The sequence below is a fragment of the Aethina tumida genome, chromosome 2 (assembly GCF_024364675.1).
Source record: "Aethina tumida isolate Nest 87 chromosome 2, icAetTumi1.1, whole genome shotgun sequence".
NCBI lineage: Eukaryota > Metazoa > Arthropoda > Insecta > Coleoptera > Nitidulidae > Aethina > Aethina tumida.
Window position 1 is genome coordinate 33,963,474 of NC_065436.1, and position 19,571 is coordinate 33,983,044.

The 19,571-nt window shown below is 25.6% G+C and overlaps 2 protein-coding genes and 1 long non-coding RNA gene across 3 annotated transcripts in view; 2 read left to right on the forward strand and 1 right to left on the reverse strand.

The window, feature by feature from the left end:
* Nucleotides 1-295: 295 nt before the first annotated feature.
* Nucleotides 296-1,592, reverse strand: LOC109603037 (proteasome subunit alpha type-1-like). Its single transcript, XM_049963914.1, has 2 exons — nt 491-1,592; nt 296-435 (listed from the first exon to the last, which is right to left on the reverse strand). Exons 1-2 carry the CDS (start codon nt 1,279-1,281, stop codon nt 405-407), a joined length of 822 nt encoding a protein of 273 aa, XP_049819871.1. The 5' UTR covers nt 1,282-1,592; the 3' UTR covers nt 296-404.
* Nucleotides 1,593-5,628: 4,036 nt separating this feature from the next.
* Nucleotides 5,629-6,117, forward strand: LOC126264728 (uncharacterized). Its single transcript, XR_007547389.1, has 2 exons — nt 5,629-5,848; nt 5,911-6,117. It is a non-coding gene; the product is annotated as an uncharacterized LOC126264728 (long non-coding RNA).
* Nucleotides 6,118-14,097: 7,980 nt separating this feature from the next.
* LOC109600938 (putative inorganic phosphate cotransporter) overlaps nt 14,098-19,571 on the forward strand; it is a 31,769-nt gene continuing 26,295 nt past the window's right edge. The window contains exon 1 of the mRNA XM_049963913.1: nt 14,098-14,328. Within this exon, the coding sequence (XP_049819870.1) occupies nt 14,262-14,328 (67 nt within the window). The 5' untranslated portion in view covers nt 14,098-14,261. The remainder of the gene's footprint in view (nt 14,329-19,571) is intronic.

Consider the following 19,571-nt stretch of genomic DNA (forward strand, 5'->3'; position numbering starts at 1 on the left):
TGGGAAGATACCCCTCTTGTTTATTTCTATAGCTCAGTAAGTTTACAATTTTGTTCTTAATAAATTGTTTTTAAGGGTGACTAAAGAACACAACTCCTACAGAATGTGAAAAGTAGGGAGTTTCACAAGATGTTGCTAGAAGTTCTTAATAATAAGTTATTACTGTTGCTGATGGTTATGTTTAAGCAAAATGAGTCTTTGTTAGATAGTAAACTAAAAGAACTAAGGGAAGGAATAATAGGTTAAAACCAGTCTAGTATAATTGAATTCACATATGAACAACTGAAATAAAACATTATATAAGCAAATATTTATTAAATTAATGATACAAAGTTATAAAAGCTTAAGAAATGTTCAAACAACAGCAACGAGTAGTAGAGCTAGGTTAACGAAATCATTCAGGTTTAGTCTGTATCCATCGTTTCTGCAGGACCTCTGCAAAACACAAATATATAGAAAAAATATAAATAAAACTTATTTACAAATTTACTTTTGTGTAGGATCTTGGTCTCCTGCATCATCCCTTGGAGGAGCCCCTTCAGCTGACCCACTGCCACCTCTTCTCTCCTCACCTTGGATCATTGCAAGATAGGGATCACATTCCTCATCCAAAATTTTGAAGGATTGTTCTTTCCCTACATAACCAATTGAAACATTCTTGTTGTTAAGATCGGTTTCTGGTGGCAAAGTATCTCTCAACGCTCTCAAACCATGTTTGATTAATTCATCCAGACTAGCATTTTTTAGTTCATTCAGATTCTTCTCCAAATAAGTCCTAGCACTTTGTGATCTGGCTCCAATTGACATAGATTTGCAGTCGTAGTAGTTGGCTGATGGGCAAGTTTGGTAAATGTGTGGGCCTTTGTCGTCATATCCAGCAATCAAAAACCCTACGCCATAAGGCCTCCTGTCATACCTCTGAGTGCAAATTTGCATTTTGTTACTCAACAGATTGATCAGCCTCTCCAATGGAAAATAATCATCATGGGAATATTTATAATTCAAGCACTCAACCCTCATGTATCTACTTAACATCCTCGCATCAGCGGTCAAACCGGAAATTGTAATGCCAATGTGATTATCGATGGTATAAATCTTTTTCTGATGCGCGGACAATTCAGAGGATGCTCGCTTCAAAGCGATTAGGACAGCATGAGTCTTACTTTTTAAACCGACAATCGCCGAACCCAAGTTAACTGCTTCCATAGCGTATTCCACTTGATGGAGGCGGCCCTGGGGACTCCATATCGTTACGTCGCTGTCGTATTGGTTTCGGAACATTTTGTTTGAGGATTATGAGATAGCTTCAAACAACTTGTAATGCCGTGTCAGTACACTTTTGACAACTGTCATTCGTCACTAAGATACCGAATTTTGTGAATATTTTTATTTAAATGTGGAGTTCTGAAAACCCTTGTATGCTCAATTTTACTTGTCTTCTCTAATTGTACCTTGTAAATTATTTATTATTAATATCGCATCGCTTTTCTAATGTGGTTATTATTTGCTCTAATTGAGAACAGGAAATAGGCATAAACTGTGTAGCAAACCAGGTGATGACCATTGTTTATCAATTAACGAATTGTTTTGCAAAAAGAATTTACATATTTTCTATTTGAAGGTCTTTTCTAATATTAACAAGTTTACTAGTATTAAATCGTATAAGTTAATTATGAATTAAATTTTTGTATTTACTATGGAAGATTTTGAATATATTTATACTATTTAAAATAAAAAGACTAGAAAACCTGGATATTTCAGGCATTGTAATTAGTGTTAATATTAACAAGTATCTAGTAATTATTTTTAATTGTCAAATTATTTATCACAACCATTCAAAATTCTCTTAAATAACCTATATTTAAATGTTTAAATTGTAAGATCTTAATAATTATTATTTGTGTTTCTTTGTCAAAACTGTTATTTATAATTTAATAGTATAAAACAAAAAACTGTTGAATAAAACAATACGTTTAATCATCTAGTGGGCTTTTATAAAAATTAAATAGTAAATAGGTAAAAGTAAACAAAATCAGTCTGTGTCCATCTATCAATTCCTTTTTTAATCTGCTTTGGCGGATCCTCTGGAACATTTTCTTTTAAAGATGTCACCTTTAAAGGGCGTCAATTCGCCGGAATAGATACATTTAAATCTCTAATTGGTTTCCTGCCCTTAATATCGGAATATTTCTGAAATTTCGCTTTCTTTCTGTTGCTGGTCAACGAGTCATCATCATCACCGGAATACACTTTATAGAAGACAATTGTTCATGAGATGCTTACTTATCGACCTCCGTTTTAATAGTTGTCAGATTCTCGTTCGACATATAATTTTGGTTAAATACATTTTTAAACACACCAGAAGTTTCAATATGAGTGCTGGCAAAAATATTGATGGATATGTATATGTATATATTTATACTGATACTCCGGAACTCGAGGCCAAACGACCAAATGAAGCTGATGAAGATCAAAATATTTTTGCCAGCACTCCGATAGATTTACTTTTTTCTGTTACTTTATTTAAATTCGCGGAAGCAGGTGTGAACTTATCTATTACTGGGGCACTTTAAAGCTGTTTATTTCATCGTTATGATCGGCCGAGGAATCCACTTTCCCATAGTGTGCAGTTTGGAGAACCTACTTTTTTGTTCTTGTACTTGATCTTGTCGTTCTTGTTCTTCTGATTCTTCTTGTTCTTCCGGTTCTTCTGGTTCTTCTGCACCTTCCGGCTCCGTCCTCTTGTAAATCAACTTCCACATTATTTTCTGGCTCTTTCAGTTCGATTAATTCGGTGTTTGCAGTTTGGTAATCGATGGTTGGCTTTACAATTACTGTAAAATAAATAAGATAATTCGAGTAATAAAACACGGCGACAGATAAGTAATATTTTACCTGGTGAACTGACATTTTTGGCTGGACTATGTTGTTGATTTTGCCCTGACATATAATCTAGTAATTATGCATAATATTAATTAGTTGTGTGTGTTACCTTTAGGTTGATTATGCGACTATTCAGGATCAATATATTCAACACTTACAGTTTCACAAAATGTAACTTTCCTTTTGCTTAACTCCTGATTGGGAGTTTCACAGTTGTTCTTATCACCTCCAGTCTTATTTACACTGCTGAGAATGAAAAGATTTATTTCTACTGATGTATCCCCGTTAACTTGCATGGATGTGCTGGTGGCAAGGTTTTTCAAAACCTCCAAATATTTCTTTCCTGTTCCGTTTTTACCGAAGAGTGCGGCGATCGGTGGTGAGTCGTACTCCTTGTTGTTTTCAGCAACCGTTGGTGAATTGTATACGGCTATAGTAGGTGTGCATTTACCGTAGGTGAACAGATCTTCAGGTGAATTGAAAACTTTCTTGCACAGTACACAATGTATGGGCCAATGCGTCCGTATTATGTGTTCGATTAGTTCGACGGTTGGTTTTTTAATAGTTCCGATGCCGTACAAACAAAAGTCGCATTCGGGAAATGTCAAATTATGTGTGGATTTCTCTCTTCTTCTAAAAGTTCAGTTTTAATTCAACCTATTGTTGCTGGGCTTTTGGACATTTTTGAAATCCTTCATTTTGGGATATATATAAATTGACACGATTACTATTTTCAATTATAACACAACAAAAACTTATGCCAGCCATTTATTTTCTTTTTTAACCTTTGTTATTTTTTGTTGTTCTGACTTAGTCCAGATGAAACAAACTACTTTAGATAAAACAACAAGAATTATTAATATTTATTTGACTTAATTGACCAAAACTATGATTTCCTCAGTCCGTTTACATTAAGTTTTGAAAAGTAAATTGTTGTTTTAATCATTAAAACAACAATTTGCATTTTCAAGTGTAAAGTGGTTTAGGAACAAGTCGCTAAACAATTAGATTGACACAAAGACGGTAACTAAACATAATTGTTGACACACATATTTATAATTCCACAATGTCACTAATAAACCATGAAGTAGTAAAAATTTGAATGATAAGCAATTTTTTGTTTGTTCTTCTCAAATATGCACCAAGCCATAAACCAAATGTCGTATTTAATCGACAAAAAGAGAAATTTAATTCTAGGCAATTCCAGATTAATTAATTTGTATTCGTCGCAGAGCGTAAACATCCAGAAACGGCCAGAGGTTACGAAGTTTTCCTTCCTGTTACACGGACAAGTTCAATGTTAATTATTGTGTACAGTTCTATTAACAGATAATTTCGAGTATATAAAATTCAAGCGGCGCACTCGACTAACTTATTAGATACGATTTCTGGCTAAATACAAATTTGAATTGTGTATAACCTCAAGGAAATGCATAAGAAAATAATCCTTCACCTCGTTTATCGACGTCGTAACAACCTTAAGGATTCCGCAAATTTCAACGCATGTGACATGAATGTTTCATGTTTTTATTTATGATGTCACACATTAAACGGAGAAACAAATGGTATAATTTCGAATTTTTTAAATAAACTACTAAATTTCACTAATTCAATGATTTATGAATTGTAAATTAAATCAGGGCAGTCCAAAACAAACGCCCACATAATGACAGGATGTTTCCAAATTAAGACTAATGCAATTTATAAAAATTAAACTTCCTAATTCAATGCTTATACACATAGGAAGGAACCAATTCGTCAGTTTCATAATCGAATAAAATTATCTAAAAATATTACGTAAGTTTAACATCAATAGAAACAAAACACTTCACATATGTTATTTTTATATTGCATCTAATAATTATTTTAGAGATTGTCTGGAATTAGATATTAAATTCGTGGAATATAACAATGTTCAAGTGTTTGTACCGTGCGATAATTTTTGATTGTTGATAATTTTTTAATGGCATTAAATTGGCCTTTTGGCTGAGTCAATTTATTAACGTCAGTGTGACGATATAGTTGTCCATAATTATTTAAGTGGATGAAGTTTGCGCATTTTGGAAATTTTAGAAAGTTTTCTTAGAACTTGTCAATTTAATCAGTATAATATAATTAAAATTCTGCACACTTAAGATTTGAAGAATGTAAAAAATTAAAAATTAAACAATACTTCATTTGAATTTTACTAATTTTGTGTTACTAATTTAGAAATTAAACAAGTAATTTAATGATTATTACCAAAATTTTAAAATAATAATTTAGGGCTAGTCCTTGACACTATTCTTGTTTGAGAGGTAAATTTCATAGTAAATAATAAATACTTTTATATTCTCAGCAACTACTTAATGTAATGTGATAGCTATGTTGGCTTGAGCATGATTAATAAATAGTACTAAAATTTAAATATCGGTTATTTAAGCTAGTACCTGATAATGGACTGGTTTGAGGGGCAAACATTTTTAAAAAACAAGACTGTAGTAATTTAATGAGTACTTCTATATATTCAGTAATATTCTCATTAAGGCAGTATCATAACTACATTGGTTTGATCAGGTTACATAGATGTAACCTGATACGAATACATTTACAAATATTACTAAAATTTTAAAATTAATGATATAGGGCTTATTCTTATTTGAGAGGTAAATTTCTTAAAACAAAGGCAAGTAGTAATTTAATATAATACTTTTATATTCTCAGCAACTACTTAAGGCAGTGTGATAGCTACGTTATCTTGACCAGGGGGTCTACCACGAACCCGAGTGAGATATCTCACCCGGTGAGTTAACTCACTTCTGAAATCAACGTGGCAACAGCGCATTTCGTGTTTATATTTGGTAAATTTTAGGGGAATTCAAATTTTAGGTTAATTTATATTTACAAATTTAAAATTTGACATCCAAACAAAATTCATACAAGTGCAAAAAATAATGTTTAATTAACTTGAAATGGTTAAAGAAAGGTTTGTGTATATTTTAATCATTAAAATATACTACTATATAATACTATCAATTTGTTTATTAGGTGTGCAAGTTTGAAATGTTTTTCTATCAAGAGTCCGTACATAAAACATATTGAAGCAAAAGATAATCGCAAACAACTGCTTTGTTGGTAGGACTCCCCGCTACAATACAACATATTCATTTAGTTCTTTATGAATTAATAAGATATTTTTTTTCGTGGTAAACATGACGAATGTTGAGCCAAATAAACAGCATTTGTGGTCTGTGATATTTTTTTTGTTTAATCAAAGAGAAAGGCATAGGAAAGTGATTAAATTCTTATCGAGACTTACGGCAATCGTGCTGTAACCATTAAGTGGCGATTTCAATGTTATTGTCAAAAAATACGAAAATCGACCAAAGAAGTTTCAAAATGAATTACAAGTATTATTGGACAAATATATACAAATACAACAAATGATGGTGGAGGAGTTGAATGTTACTCGGTAAACCATTTCACACAAACTGAAGGAATAACGAAAAACTACGTGACATGATGCTTTTACGCCATAACGAAAAAATATCACAATCAAAAATTAATATATTTTGAAATTTTCAAAGGTAAAAAATAATGGGTAATGGGTAACGCCATCAATGGAGTTCAATGGAAGATGATGTTCTTGTTTGGAATGGTACCCATAAATTTCTTGAGAGATGAGCTAAATATATAGAAAAAGAGCGCCGATACTTTGATTAAAATCCAATCTTGTCATTGTTCTCTCGTTCCAATCCAACGTATGTGCCCAAATACATTTTCAATGCAATTTAATTTTCCAGGATGTATGGTGACATTTGAAATATCTAGAGTTGTCCCACATATCTGCAATTTTGTCAATAATTGATGATGTCTTTAATAAGTAAGCATAATTATTGATGGATTGATATCTTTTCAATTCGTACAAATGCTACATGTGTGCAAACAGTACGTTTTGTGATTTCTGGGAAATTATATTTTTCAGAAAAAACAAGAATATATACATTATAATGTTGTACTTACAATTAAGTTTTACTATTTATCTTTTTTCTATTAATGTTTAACCCTTCAACATTTAGAAGATATCCTTCTTATCTTGAGTGTTAATAACTTAAGCTGATGTATCTATCATATCAATGTATTTTTTACTTTTTGAAGCAATTACTAATGGGAAACTAATTACATATGATATCTACTTGAAAACTAACTGAGGTATAAAAACACAAAGCTGCAAGTAGCTACAATTTTCAAATTATATATTAACAAATGAAGCATAAAATTAAATTTACCTTACACAGGTAAACCTTTGGTGTTGAGCTAAGGATTTATAAATAGATGGAATATTTCAACAATATATGAAAGATATCTATTAGTACCCCACACAACTTAATAAATTCTACCTCACTTAATTATATGATACATTGTACAGTATAAATTAAATTTTATTCGTTAAGGTTTGACAATCTTAATTGAAAACACAATCAAATCATTTGTTTTATTAATACCTAATAAAATTATTTTATATCAAATATTTTTTATTGCTACTGACGTAACATGGTCATAATAGATCAAAAAAATATATAATATCAACAAAACATTCAACTTGAACTCACGACAAATTAACCTAAATTTAAAACTTTATATATTCCTAATTGATGTAAATAAATATAATAATGTCTTTAAAACACTCAAGGTATCAATATATATCAAGAAATCCACATAATCCGAACTCACGCAAAATGTGACAAATCTCACTCACTCAACACCAACCGTGTAAAGTCACCGGTTTTGGGTGAGATATCTCACCTGTAATACAAGTCACCGGCATTGTAAAAGGCGTTTGGACACCCCTACAAGAATAACGTCATTCGATCCGAATAAAATATCTCATAGATTTTCGTAGAAGTTCTCCTGGACTTTTTTTATTACCAAGTAATAACTTATTGATACAATGATTCAATTATTTTTATTATTTTGGACTTGATAGTGGAGAAAATATTGTAAACAAAGACGAAATGCGCTGTTGCCACATTGATGTCATAAGTGAGTTAACTCACCGGGTGAGATATCTCACTCGGGTTCGTGGTAGACCCCCAGGTTACGTATATTGGTTAATGAATAGTACTAAAATTTTAAAATCAGTAAACTTAATAATAGTCTTGTTTGAAGGGAAAATTTTTTTTTAAAAAAAACAAGACTAGTAATTTAATGAGTACTTTTATATATTGAGTAATATTCTCCTTAAGGCAGTGTTACAACTATATTGGTTTGATCACGATTGATTAACAATTATTACTAAAATTTTAAAATTAATGATTTGGGGTAGTACTTGACAATATTCTTGTTTGAGAGGTAAATTTCTTAAAACACTATCCCATAGTAATTTAATATATATTTTTATAATCTCAACAACTACTTAAGGCAGTATGATAGATACGTTGGCTTAACCAGGTTGCGTATATTGATTGAACTGATGATCTAAAAACTTGTAATTTAATGAGCACTTTTATATATTCAGCAATATCATAACTATGTTAGTTTGATCAGGTTACATATATTGATATACATAAATAGTACCAAACTTTTAATATGGACGAACTAAAGCTAGTACTTAATAATAGTCTACTTTGAGGGGTAAACTTTTAAAAAACAGGATCATAGTTTAATGAGTACTTTTATATATTCTCCAACATTCTACTTAGGGCGATATAATAACTATGTTGGTTTGACAAGGTTACATATTGATAAAAATTATCTTTAATGAAAATTAAACACTGGTAAACATATATAGACAGAATAATTAAAGGATTATGCCTCTTAAATTGGATTTTAAGATCTTCATTGTATTTAGAATTTAAAATACAAAGTACTGAATGGAAAATACACTCTTAAAATGTCAAGAGTGTCCACAGTTCAACAACGAATTATTATTAAGGATGTGAATAATTTAAGAAAGCAAAAAATATCTTAAAGGTTAATAAATAAACTGATTGTAATTAACACGAAGAATAATAAAAATAAAAAAAATAAATTAATAAATGGTGGAGGCGCTTAATATTAATAATCAATAAAAAATAATTCCAAAAATGTTTATTACCTAAGGCCGAAATTAGTAGTAATGATGATATATCAATTTAGAATAAATAACAATCATTGTTATTGAGTTTTGCACGCAAATCATTACTAAATGTCATATATCAACATAGGTGATATATGCATAAAAAATTCGCACTGATTAACAGTAAAATCGTGAAAATTTCATTAACACGACTTAACACTTACAAAATGCGAACAACGATTTCTTATCTGATAATGAAGATATATTCGATAATTTTTTAACACACGAGTAAATCAATGGATTCAATTAACTTTTTCACCGTTAATTTTGACCTTGATACTCATTAAAGAATCTTATTATATCTTTAATCATATTAAACGTGGGATTTTCAAGGTTTTATTTATTCAATTAATCAAAGTTTACATGCGGTTTTTATAACTAATACTTTTGTTTAATTTTGCGAAATTTTTAAACAAATTTGCTTACTTAAGTGTAATGCCTTGCAACTTCGCTTATTTATTATATGCCTCAGTTAATTAATTTGAATGCGGAATTGTGAAATTTGTATATGTCGTTGTAGGTGTAGGAAATTTACCTAATGACAATAAAAATTAATACTTTATTAATGCAAACTTTTATTAGCAGACTTGTTTTTAATACATGTATCTAATAATATCTGATCAGTATTCATCTAAGTTCATTTTTACTGTCGCGTTGTCACACTTTTAATTATATATTTTTTTATTTCTTTTAGTCTACTTTACGTAAACAATCATTTATATTTTTATACCGAATAATTATACGTCTACGTTTTATTTTGAGGTCTCAGTGTTTGTTTGGCAAGAACTACATGAATGGTACATTAAACAATGCCGAAACCAAATATCTTGTAATTATTTAAAACATTCCCATAAAAACAAAACAATGTAGATTGTGATGTGAAAAATTCTTCGAATGTTATACGGTGTGTACTTGATACGATTTTCAGTAAACATGTTTATCACTGAAAACACCTTATAAAACGTGACCGACAACCAAACGAATTTATTGTAATCTGTTTTACGTTTAAATAACTTTAGACAGATAAAATTTAGTAACGCAATATTCTATAATAAGAATGTGTGGTTCAATAAACAGATTTTGGTTTATACGTGAGATCAAAGTAAAGGAAATGGATATTTTTATTTCAATAACATTTGTTATCAAAATTTATAAATCTCAAATGAAATTATTAATCTCATAATTACAAACTACACGCCTAGAAATTGCGTTTAAGTAAAAATTAATTTTAATCAACCATCTGACAATTTTATTAATTACATTATAATTATTAAAATTGTCAGAAAATTTGGCAGTGTAAGGATTAAATTCTACTAACATATAATCTGTAATTGTGTGTTTAATAAATAAATACATTTTAAACAATATCTAGATATATAGATTAAAGACAAATCAATAAATGATCGATTAAATTTGATTTATCTGGGTCCAACAAAATGTTTTTCAATTAAATCCCTAATCCTTGGCTCTTAATTATTTTTATGGATAAATAAAGAATTTCATTAAGCACAGAAATTCCAAAGTATAAATAGAATGCAATTTACATAATTTAATAAAAATTCTTTCGTGCACCGAATAATTCTTAGTCTCGGTTTGTTTTGCATAAATATTTATTATGATTATACATTTATTATTTATTTTTTTTTTAAATTGTGATTTAAAATAAACGACAAAAAAATCTTATTTACAAATTGTCAAATAAATATAAAAAAAATATATTTATTTAGGAAGTTATTTGGGTTGGATAAAGGTGATCGTGCAAAAAATAATCTAAATTGGTTTATCTAATATAATAAATATTATCACTGCGAGATAAATTTTAAAATCCGATTGTTTATCAATTGTCACGAAATTAAAACGTTGCTTTCTCGTGTAGGTTTAACGTAAATACTTTTACAACTAAATTTGACGTACATTTAAATAAATCACTTGAAAGTAACAATGTTACATGATAACTTGTTTAAATTATCTAAATTTTTAAATTATAAAAATAACATAAATTATTATTATTTACAAGTACCGTTTCTAATTAAGTAATGAATCATAGTTAATAGAAATGATAATTTTTCTTGCTAATTTTTTAAACTGTTATCTACGAAGTGAATTTTATTACATTTATTAATTCATACTTTAGAACTTTGATAATGTTCCCTTGCTTAACAACACATAAAAATGGTTGTTAATCTTTATATCGAAGGTATTAAATAAAATAGATTAGTTGTGATTAGAATAATCTGTCTGTAAATTACAATATAAAGATTAAGGCCGATTGTGTGATTAAAGAATTACTGTCTGCATTAGTAAAATCAATCAATGTTGAATTTTAATTTTTACACGTGCTATAAAAAATATTAATTTCTTTTGTATTCCGCCTTTAATTAATTTAAATTACTGATAGAATTTGTTTCTTAAATAAATATTTTTTAGAATTACTTAAAAATAAATTTATTGTTGAACATCTGTAAAATACTTTTGAATAACTAAAATCATTTTCTAATGACACATCATAAGGAATAAACTAATTCAATTTTTGAAGTAATTTGGTGATATATTTATCACCATATATATTAAAATATGTAAAATAAATTTATGCAACAAATTATTTAAAAATAAAATAATTGGTCAAAGGCAAAGGAACAAGAAAACTCCTTTTAAAAATGATAAAATACCAACAAAAAAATCTTCTACAAACTATTAAAAATTAAATGTATTACACAAAGAACTTAATAAATTTTAGAAGTTACAAAGTTCAACGTCTTTATTCGTAGAAAGTTATATTATGTACGAGGTAACGTTATACAAAATTCCTGAAGATTCTACAACAAATTCTAGAAATTACATAATTACAAATTAATTATTTATGTTTTAGAACTCTCGGGAATGATTTATTCTACTTGTAGGTACATTAGAAAAAAGTGGAGAATACATAAAGCTTATAATAAAATTTATTGAAGATTTTGACAAAAAAAAAAAAGATTTTTGATAATTGTTTAATGAAAATTCAGCTTTTTTAAATTAATTTTCTGAAATATGGACCGATTTTTATTCTTCATACTATACTATAATTATAAATTATTGCACATCATACACAATTTACTTTTTAGAAATACCCATATAATCGAATTTTCAGAGTACTAAAATTAATTTTTGTAATTACACCTTTAAATTTAGTTTTCTTATTTGTGAATATTTTAATGATCTGTAAAAATTATTGAAAAATAAATGTATTCTTCAAAATTCAAATTTAAATTTCTTTATATAATCTAATTGTGACTTATAAATTTGAAAATTGTAATTTATTAAATTGTAAAAATAAGGTGTAAGATTTTCTCATAAATTATTGCTTATAGTAAAATATCCATAAAAAAATTAAAATTAACGTTTTATATAAAATATTTTAAATATTAATTTCTTGAATGTTTTAAGGCAAATTCCAAAAATTAAAACAATATATTTATTATTTAGAAATAATAAAAAATATATGAAAAATTTACTTAACTGTTCAAAATTTTAGCAATATAATATAATACTGAATCAAATTTTATAATGATGAATTATTTAAAATTACATTAATAAAATAATATTACGTGGACAAATTTTTGGAAATAAATTAATTTTAGACTATTTTTGCCTTATTAAATTATTAAAATTAAATTTATTAAATTGTAAAAATAAGGTACAAGATTTTCTAAAAAATTATTATTTATACTATGTTAAAATATTCATAGAAAAATTTAAAATTAATTTTTTATACGAAATATTAAAATATTAATTAATTAAATTAAATTTTAATGTTTTGAAGTAAAATCCAAAAATAAAAATAAGATAATAAAAAAGTAAGAAAAATAAGTATACTGTTCAAAATTCTGATAATATTCTTGAAGATACTGATTCAAATTTTCTAACGGTACAAATAAAAAACCGAAAATTTTTAAATTATTTGAAATTACATTACGTAAATAATATTACGGGGGCAAATTTTTTGGAAATAAATTAATTTTAGATTATGATTGCCTTATAAAATTTATTAAATAATAAAAATAAGAAACAAGATTTTTTCATAATTTTTTTTTATAGCAAAATATTTAAAATTAATGTTTTATATGAAATATTAGTTTACTGTATAAAAATTTATTTAATATTCTTGAAAATAGTTAATCAAATTTTTAAGAATTCAAGATACAAATAAAAAACGAAATATTTCTAAATTATTTAAAATCACATTCATACAAAAAATTATATAGTAAACTTACCATTAAAAAATATATTTACTATTCAGAAACCTAATAGATCCGTTTGTCAACGATTTTACCATGAAAATGTTATTTTACATTAGATACTGAATTCTCGTGAATGTGAAAAAATTTTGAGAATTGCATAGTTAGAAATTAATTATTTCTATTTTAAAACGTTTGGTAATAATTAGTTTTCTTGGAAAAATCTAAATTAAATATGAATCCATATTAATAAAAAGTATTTTACAATTAAAAAATAAATTTATGTCTCAAAAACTAATATGTGTAGACGTTTTTCTAATAAAATATTATTCATTATTCATTATTCAAAAGTCATCTATTGAATTCTGGTAATTAAAAAACTCGTGAAACCACATAATTAAAAATTAATTATTAATATTGAACTGTGAACTTTTAATAACGATTTGTTATTACAGTCTTGACAAGAAAAATGATTGTTGACAGCTCAAACGAAACTTCAACCTATTTTTCCCGTACCACATCGCAAAACAAAATCGATGCGATGCCGAAACGAAGGAAAAAACCTAGATTCTTCGTCGGCGTTGTGGAAGCCGCTGGTCAGAAGAACAACGGAAGTGAATCGGCTGCGATCAATTAAATAGAAAGTAGTCGTCTAGTCTGCTCGGGCCGGAGGTGATTTAGCACGGCCTCTTATCCGCCGATTCGCGTCCGAACCGTGATTTTTAGTTGGCGAATAAATTTTAAAATAAAAGACGCGTTGTCGCAACCGTCACGTGGTAGCGGGATAAAAGCGTAAAAGGAGAGTCGGTGGCGGTAAGCGGTAGTGACCATCCACCTGTTTGCGCGGCCAGTGCGCGCTGCCGCCTTCGACGCACACCTTTACAATTTCAAATCAACAGCCCGCCCGGCTTTTGCACTCAAACACGTTGGACCGCCAACTCTTCTGTTCTTGTGATAGTACCCTGAGTACCTGGTTATATATATTCGTACATATATATTTTTTCATTTAAATATTTTATCGTTTGTTGATCGTTAAACATTCCATTCGTTTGTTGTGCTTGAAAATGGGACACAGCAACGGAATTGACTTGGAGAAAAAGATCTCGCATTATGATGATGATAAACCTAAAGGTAAGTTCAAATTTTTAGTTTATTTTTGTTACATTTGTGCCACGTGCTTTTTAACAGACGGCGATAAAAATAATCTTTTCCAAACCTAAGTGTTGTTATTTACATTCTATAGGTGCAACATTTTTAAGTTAATTTGTTGTTTGTAGTGTATTTATAAATAAAATAATCACTTTTAGTTAATAATTAATGTTTGATAATTGTACTATTAGAACATGTTTTACAATACGTTCAACTATTTTTCATATATTTATGCATATACATAAATATATCAATTTGAAAATTATAAATAGTTCACAAATTTTTACATAGCACAGTTTACCTATTTCTTAGCTATTAATAGCTTTATTGCTGCCAAAATTTTATAATTAACTTTATTCTGTCATTCAAGTTTTTATACAAATTATTTATTACATTATTTATTTTATATTACTATTTTATATCCTAAATGTCTTTGATCTTCTTAATTCAAAATTTATTTTTGTTATTTTTTGAAAATATAAAATATAAAATCATGTGTTAATTAAGAATTTTTTATTTAATAAATATTTATATAATAATATTCAAATATATGTTTTGATATTAAATATTATACCCTCTAAAATTACCGTTCTAGATCAAAATATAGTTTTTAAAATTTAAAATAACATAAAATAAATATTTTACCCTTTAAAATTATTGTTCTAATTTAAAATATAATTTTAAAAACTTCAATTCAAAATCAATTTTTTTTTATTTGATATTTTGTGTATTAGATATTGTGTATGTATTAGACAACAAATAATAATTTATTCTGGTATCAAATATTTTACATTTTAAAATTACTTATTCTGGATTCTGGATGAAATATAGTCTTAAAAATTTTTTGCAATTTCAAATTTCTTTTTATTTGATATTTTGTAAAAAGGAAGGAATAAATTAATAAATAAATTTTAATTCAAACATATTTTTTAAATTAATTTAAAGTATTTTTTTCTTATATTTGTGTTTCTACCCTTCTTTGGCTCTTTTTTTTTCTTAATGTATTTCTTGTGTCTCAAAATTAATTTTATTTTTTAGCAAGCTATTTTTTATTTAAAGAAGCACATAATATTTTTTTCTAATCTCTAAATCTCTATAATATTTATTGTATATTTAATAAATTTAAAAGTAAATTTTAATTCCTAAAATCCATATATATATATACGTATATTTGAAATGTATATGTATAAGTGTATATTTTAAATGTATTAAAGGGGAAAATAATTTTTTTCTTATACAATTTTTTTATCTTTAGAAAATATTTTTCTACGATAAAAAATAACTTAAAATATTTCTTAAATTTTTAAAATCGTATTTTTCCTTATAAATAAATCTTTTGTAGTTTCAAATTTCTTTTTTTGAAAATCACAAAAATATATGTTTTTGATTTTTTTTCCTTATTTGTATTTCTTTTGCTTCAAAATTACTTTTTACTTTGTACAATCATATTATTTTAATTTAAAAAAGACATTATAATTTTTTCCTGATTTCTTAACCATAAAATTTATTTTCTATTTAATAAATTTAAAAAATAATTTTAATTCAAATATATTTTTTAAATATATTAAAGAGTAAGATATTTTTCTTTATATTGGTTTTTGTGCCCTTCACAATTTTTTTTTAGGATAAGGAATAGCTTAAAATATTTTAAAAATAAGTTTCTTTATAATTTTTATTTTTTGATAATTCCTAAAATAAATAAATAATAAAATATAAAAATGTTTATGATTAGTTTTTTTTATTAATCTGTTTCTTGTGTTTCAAAATTATTTTGTATTTTGTATTATCTAAATAATATTTTTTATTTTAATGAGAGAAATAATTAATAATTTTTTCTGATCTCTAAACCATAAAATAATGTATATTTAATAAATAACAAAATAAATTTTAATTCGAATGTATTAATGAGAATAGAAAAAAAAATTAATTAAATATTTTAAAAGCGTTTTTTTTTTTTTCATTAAATATATTTTCTGTTATTCCAAATGTCTCATAAACTCTATATATTACGATTTATTATTTTATATTTTTTAATATATTATTTAAATATGATATAAATTATTATATTATATGTTTTTATTTGATTTTTATTTGAAATATTATTGAAAATTTCAGTTTTTTAATATTCAATTATTTCACAGTTAATACAAAATTATAAATGTTATAGTATTATGTAAGAAATTTAATTATATTTTTCATTGAGACTCATTTTTATTATCATTTCTCAGATTAATAATTAACGAACTTCCATTAAGTCTCAATATATTTATAATTGAAAAATTTATTCATACAATTAACATTCCAAAGTATAGAAGAAAATTAATTTGCTACACTTGAATAACCGACATTTTAGATGTGAATTAATATTCCTTAGGCAGACAAGATGAAGTAACATAATTACACTTTTGCTCTTGAAAGCTATTTTATAAATTAGTATAATTAAATAATTTTTGTCATTCCAATTATTTTCCAAATAATATAGTTGTACAATAATAACCTAATTTTATGCTCCTACAACTGTAATAAACGTTGTGTTATTTTAAATCATTAAAATAAATAAAGCATTATGTGTACTTTTAAAATTATCACGACAACAGACATTTATCTAACTTATTATTACATCCAGAATCAAATACATAGAAAATAGGTACAGGGCAATAAAATATATATTATTTAAAATGTGTTTCTTATCTAAAACAATGAGTTTATACAAATAATCTAAGGAATCCTTTATAATAAAGGAAACTGTTTTTGACATTTTATGCCAAACAAGTCTGGAATTATTTAAGCAGTTGTTTATTATTTTAATTTGTGTGTTGCAATACGCCACATTTCATTTAAATTTCACTAAATTAATTTGAATACTAATATAAATGCTGTCATCCCATGATTATTAAATGATTTATTATAATATTTTTAATCATTATATTAATAATAATTATGAATAAGTATAAAATTTTAATTATGGTCATCGGTGAAACGAGTACAATAAATATTTCACAAGTCCTTTGAAATGCATTGTAATAGTTACGATATGTTTTATTGTCTGCGAATGCGATTTCACATGCAATAAAACAATATCCTGATAATGTACAATTATGCAGAACGAGATTTACAAACTGGAATGTTAATAAAAATTACCAAGATCAAAAAAAAAATAATTAATTGACGTAACAATCCTGATTTTCATGGTCGTTTGTACAGATCTAATTTTTGAAATTTAATTTATCACAATATAGTTTATTAATACAGTTTATTGTCTTGGAATGTCGAAAACCAATTTGCATATTATTACTGTATTCCTACATGGGAGATAAATCACGTTCGACATTTTATAAATGCGATTAACCTTTCTTAAATAATAAAACAATGGATGATAAAAATATTTTAAGGGTATCAGTTGTGCACAATGCACTTATTAAAGAATAAAACGACGTTAAAAAGTTAACGAAATCGCTTGTTGCATTTAATATACGTGCTACCAATTTTATTGTACTTTTGGCAGATAAAAATGGTAATGTATGCATAACTTTCACGAACCACCTGTTCTGAAACATGAATTAACCATTGATTTTTGATCTGGTCCAATTAAATTTCAATAAAGATTTAAAAAATTGCTTCTATAATTCAACTTTTTTGCAATTTCAAATTAATGAGTTTTAATATATATCATCTGGCTTTATTATATCTATAAAAAAAATTCTTGGAATAAAATTTGTTTTTTTTTTTTGTTGGCTTAGAAATAATTAATAAAAATATAAAAATATTGTTTTTATTAAAGTATTATTAATTTAAATATTAAAAACTTTGAAAATTAAAAGTTTAAAAATATTCATAATTAAATTACAATTTATATTTGTTTTAAAAATTATAAAATGAAAACAGAAGTATTTAATTTAATTTTTAAATATATATAAATAATCTAATGTATACAATATTAAAATATTAAATATATTAGATTCTTTTAAATTTTAGTAGATTACTGAATTACTGAAAACTTATTAAATTAATTAAATGATAAATATATAATGAAACTAATGAATATTTGTTCTATCGAAAACATCCACATTTCTAAAAATGTTTTCTTAAAAGTACGAAAAAAAAATAGTTTAGAGACATATAAAAAATTATTATCTATATTATCTGTATTTAATATATTCGTAATATATGTAAATTTTTTTGAATCAATGAAATTTTACATTACATGTTTGCTGTTCTTAGAAATTTGAACAAAAATGAAAAAAAGATATTAGAATAAAGTAAGTTTACCAAAACGAAATTGAAAGTGTCTTCAAAAATGATTATTTTAAATTGTAATGAAGTTCATTTAATTAAATATTAAAATCTTAAATTTTTTAAACAATAATTAAAAAATAGCAATAGAAATTCAAAAAAATATTTATAATTAAAATAAAATATGAAATATCAGATTTATTTAAATGAAAAAATTGTTTTTCATGTTTTCATAAAGAAATTTTATTGTGGAGAAATAATTTTGATTTATGCAAAAAACTGTTATAACAACAAATTGAATATGAAAATGAACGGAAAAAAATTGATAGTTACTTAATACACCTCTTTGTGACATTTTTCTATTTATCTAGTATTTAAGTTTAATTTTTTATTTTTAATTTATCTTCTAATTAGTTTCAAATTCCTTAAGTTTTTATGTCAAAATTGATAAAAGATTCTTAATTATTATTTAATTGATTATTATAAAAATATTAATTTTTTTCCTTAATTTGATAAGTTATAATGACTTTTTAAATTTAGTATGGAGTTAAACTATAAAATATATTACTATTTTGAAATGTGCATAATTTACAGTGATTACAAAAATATTCACGTTTGTGACATTGAAATAAATGAATAAAGTTAATTTTTAAAAACACCACAAAAGTGTCAATAAAATCAATATGCATTAAAATATTAACTGCATAACTTATCGAACCAAGATAATTATCATTAACAACAGATCTAATTTTAAAATGGGTCAACTCGTACATCGATTTTAACTGGCAATATGTTGATTGTACATATAAATATAAATAAACCTTGGCAGTGTTTTACGAAAATGCGTACGTACATTCGTCTCATGACTCAGATACGTAATTTTTTTTTCGACGGATTTTAATTATCAATATGTTTGGCACTAAAATTGATTGTATTATTAGAACCGCTATTAGTGATTTTCACGTTAACTTAAACTCATTAAAAACTGTAAC